The 3,984-nt window shown below is 48.6% G+C and overlaps 1 protein-coding gene across 1 annotated transcript; it reads right to left on the reverse strand.

Annotated features, from left to right (window-relative positions):
• Nucleotides 1–304: 304 nt before the first annotated feature.
• Nucleotides 305–3,531, reverse strand: mylz3 (myosin, light polypeptide 3, skeletal muscle). Its single transcript, XM_068719875.1, has 6 exons — nucleotides 3,448–3,531; nucleotides 2,882–2,909; nucleotides 1,560–1,703; nucleotides 1,147–1,317; nucleotides 918–995; nucleotides 305–823 (listed from the first exon to the last, which is right to left on the reverse strand). Exons 1-6 carry the CDS (start codon nucleotides 3,448–3,450, stop codon nucleotides 795–797), a joined length of 453 nt encoding a protein of 150 aa, XP_068575976.1. The 5' UTR covers nucleotides 3,451–3,531; the 3' UTR covers nucleotides 305–794.
• Between the last annotated feature and the right edge of the window lie 453 nt (nucleotides 3,532–3,984).

Consider the following 3,984-nt stretch of genomic DNA (forward strand, 5'->3'; position numbering starts at 1 on the left):
AAATGTCTTTTTATGGTCGTTGTGATGCAACTATCCATACGCACATCTGATTATTATAGTTAGTTATAAGAGCATTTGCAGCGTTAGAGGTCCTGTTGTCAAGAAGATGTGGCTTTATAATGATATATGACTTTATATAAAAAGAAGTGATAACACATGAATAAAACTACCACTTGCATTGTTTTCATGAGTTTCCCGGGCAGCATTAACCCCCCCCCCCCCCCGGCTCGTGGACTATGCTGGCCTATAATAAAGCACATCTACAACTGCATGCTGGCAATGAAAGATCGGGAATCAACCCAGGTGGGATGTACGTTGGAAAAGTTTATTCTGAAATGAACAGAGTGACAATAAATAAAACTTTTCAGGGAGGTGGGAGACGTTTGGCGGCCTGTCCACGACCATTCTCCAGCACCTTTGGCATTGCTGGGACCAGTGGTGGCGTGACTGAATGAGGGTGGCGGTGGGAAGGGAGGGATCTACCCTCATTTGATGAGCGGTCATCCCTTCTCCCCCGTTCCTCACCCCATGCTGGTAAGTGGAGACGTGCCCCGGGAAGGAGCAGAGGCCAAGTGATGGTATACATTGGAGAGGTGATGACCCGAGCGAGGAGGGTTTGAGACAAAATGGAAAGAAAAACAAAAATAAACAACAAGATGGGTTTGCTTCAACATCCCTTGTACATAGTCCTTGTCTTTCCTTGGTTGGTCTTTGATGTAGTGTAGATGTCCTGAACACCGTTGGGCTGTCTGTAGGTGAGCTACAGTTTCTTCAGCACTCCTACTGTCGGCCTCTTACACAGACAAGATGTGCTTGACGAAAGCTGGAGAGAGACAAACCCATGTTTACAAATCTCCAGCATAATTTATGAAGTTATTATTTAAATAGACAAGGCATGCTGGGAAATCAAAGCTCACCCTCGTAGTGCACACTGCCGTTCTCGTCCTCCTGGCCCGCCATGAGGGCTTCAATCTCCATCTCGTTCATCTTCTCTCCTGTGGGCGCATAAAGTATCCATGTCAGGGACACGTTCTCCATTTCACACACACACACACACACACACACACACACACACGCGTGTGCTCCCACACTGTGCTTGCTAAGCACACTCTATTTGCGTGCTTCTATATTTGCCGTGAGACTCACCCAGGGTGGCCAGCACGATGCGCAGCTCGGCGCCCATGATTGTGCCGTTGCCCTCCTTGTCGAAGACGCGCAGGCCCTCAATGTAGTCGTCGACGGTGCCCTTTGGCTGGGCTTCGACCTCCTTCAGCATGGGGAGGAAGGCCTCGAAGTTGACCCTCTTGTTGGCCAAGTCTGTTGAAACACGGGGGACACCGTAAACCACCACGGACCGATCGTCTGTGTGCTCACACCGCCGCTTCCTGTCGCGTTCACACAAAGCTCAGCTTGAGCGTGTTCACTAGCTTGGTGGCTCTTTTCTTGCCCTGCTATCAACGCTGTGCTTCAGCTTTTACCTCCATCTCATCTTTCTTATCTTTTAAGCTTTGCCTGCGATTGCCTACATTTCGGCAGGCGTGTCACGTGGGGGATCTCACCGTCGGCGGTTGGGTTGCCCAGAATACTGTTCACGGCCTTGTTGGTGGGGTTCTGGCCCAGGGCGCGCATGATGTCGGCCACCTGGCTGTAAGCCACCTGGCTGTCACCGACTCTGTCGAAGAGGCCGAAAGACTCCTTGAATTCTGGGCGGGAGAGAGAGAGAGAGGAGAGAACGTTTGAGTTACGAAAGCACGGACACAAGTCTCTCATGTGTAAACAAACATTTGTCAAGGCTGTTCGGACATTGACAAAGAACAATTAAAACATTATATCCGATCCATCGCTGGATCGTCTATCCTTCATTTGAAAGGGTTCTTAGTCAGCTGTGGCAGCCGTGTTGGAGGATCAAGGGCTGTAGGAGCCACATACGTCTGTCATTGTTCCCAGATAACTGTGGCGACAGCTGTGACCAAGAGGAGAGGACGAAGGTTGGCTATTTGTATGAATCCTACCAGGAAGCCACAGTCAAAGTGACCCTTTAGACAGATTAATGCTCTGAACAGCAGCGGGAGGAACAGCTGTACCTTGCCCCCCCCCCCCCCCCCCCCCCCCCCCCACACACACTTCTGACCCCTCTTCATTCCTGCCTCCGCTTGCATATGGGAGGCATTTAGGGAGCAAACTGATACACCCTGCCAGAGTAACCCAGGCCATATAGAGGCATGGCGAGCTAAACGTGAGAACGCTGACTGTGTTGTAACCAACACCTGGTCTCCCGCGGCCCGCATGTCTTCCACTGTAGTATAAATGTACCACAATGTGCAGAGGCAGCACTTTCATCCTTTTTTGGGGCGCAAATGCCTAGTTTTTTTTTTTTTATTAAACTTCTACGTAATATAATATAAGCTGTTTCCCCCCCCCCTCCCCCTTCCACCAGACACAGAGTAATGTCTGCAGACACGTCTTTCAGCACTGAACAACAGGGTTTGGGGGAATCACAGTTTGGATTCCTTTTGTAACGGGACACCGCTGGGCCTGCACCTTAAACCTTGACTTGGGGACTGACGCCTCTGCTGTGTAAAGGCCACCAGGATCAGAATAGACATATCTCAAATTCTCCTCGACAACTGGACGTGTCCGAGGAGTAACGCGTCCTACAGGCGGTCTGCTGTAGGACGCGTTACTCCATCACTACGTCCTCCTTTTTGGAGTTAATTTAGAGGTTTGACTAAGAACGCCTGCAGCTACTTGGAAGACAATTTGGGGGACATAATCCCTCGGACATGTCCAAAAAAACGATGGCGAGAGAGGGGAATTCTCACAACCTATTTCCAGCATGCCAAGTTATTTGTAAGATGGATCTCCTTGTTTCTTCACTTACCCTCGATCTGGTCCGGTGAGAACTCTGCCTGTTAGGTGGAAACACACAAAAAGGCACATTTACGAACACACACACACACACACACACACACACACACACACACACACACACACACACACAGAGAGAAATGAATAAAAACACAATGATTTATAAGTTTAGAAGTTGCACAGACAAAATCCAGTTCATGTAAGGTTTCCTAACAATGCTAAATGTCAGAATTTATTGCTGTAAACGGTCCAAAATGGCACAAAATACATTTGATGGATGCTTCCTTGCATTTAGGTGTAAGCGGAATAGAACTGTGGATGTGTTTCAAGGCGGTGGTCCTGGGCCAAAAGGAACAAATCTTGAACTTTGTGTTATAATTTATATTTCACAGCGGTCTCGATTTGTCCTCCCTATCACGAGTTCAGTGATAATCAAGTCCCAATTTTTGATCAGATTTTTTTTGGAGAGTCGGTATCCAAACCCACAAAGAGTTGTTCCTAGCACAGCAAAAGAAAAAAAGTAACTCCATCGCCATCCGCCCCCAACCCACAAGGTCCGAAACACAATCATGTACACACCATTTTGGAGAGAAGGAGCTGGAGGAGCGGAAAGAAAGAAGAAGCGAAGCCGAAGTCCCAAGACAGAGTGGTCCTGAGCCATTGTCAAAGCCCCTCTTATTTAACCCGGGCCCGTGACGTCACATGTGCCAGTAGGGCGGATCGGATGACACGCTGGAACATCTTTAACTTTCTTAGGGCAAACGGAAAGGAGAGCTGCGCCCCGTGTAGTGGGAGTAGGCCTTTAGAAGGGGACAGGGGTATTTATAGAAGGCCAAATAACCGCGTCAAGACTCCGCGTCTCGTGTCTCAGGATTGTCTTTTTTGTTTTTGTTTTATGTATTTAATTCTTTAAAATAAAACTTCTGTTTAGTTGAAATGTAGATTTTCTTTTTTTGGAGGGAGATGCACGGTTGGGCCGTGGCGGTGAAAATGCAGTAAAGTCAGAAAGCTAGCGGTCCACCTCGGAGGGGCTCCTCGCACACAGGGCTCGTTTACAAGGTGGTATTTTTAACCGGCGAGCGCGCTCCTCCTCTTATGGTTAAATAACAGCAGGGC

This window comes from Cebidichthys violaceus, unplaced genomic scaffold, assembly GCF_023349555.1.
Source record: "Cebidichthys violaceus isolate CVI_PGR_0920_01 unplaced genomic scaffold, fCebVio1.0.p SCAF_24, whole genome shotgun sequence".
Classification (NCBI taxonomy): Eukaryota; Metazoa; Chordata; class Actinopteri; order Perciformes; family Stichaeidae; genus Cebidichthys; species Cebidichthys violaceus.

Excerpts from the sequence above, each read along its gene's own strand:
- mylz3 (XM_068719875.1), bottom strand. Across the intron at positions 1,318-1,559 it reads GGGCAACCCAACCGCCGACG|ACTTGGCCAACAAGAGGGTC; the intron begins GTGAGATCCCCC and ends GTGTTTCAACAG. Across the intron at positions 996-1,146 it reads CATCGTGCTGGCCACCCTGG|GAGAGAAGATGAACGAGATG; the intron begins GTGAGTCTCACG and ends ATGCGCCCACAG.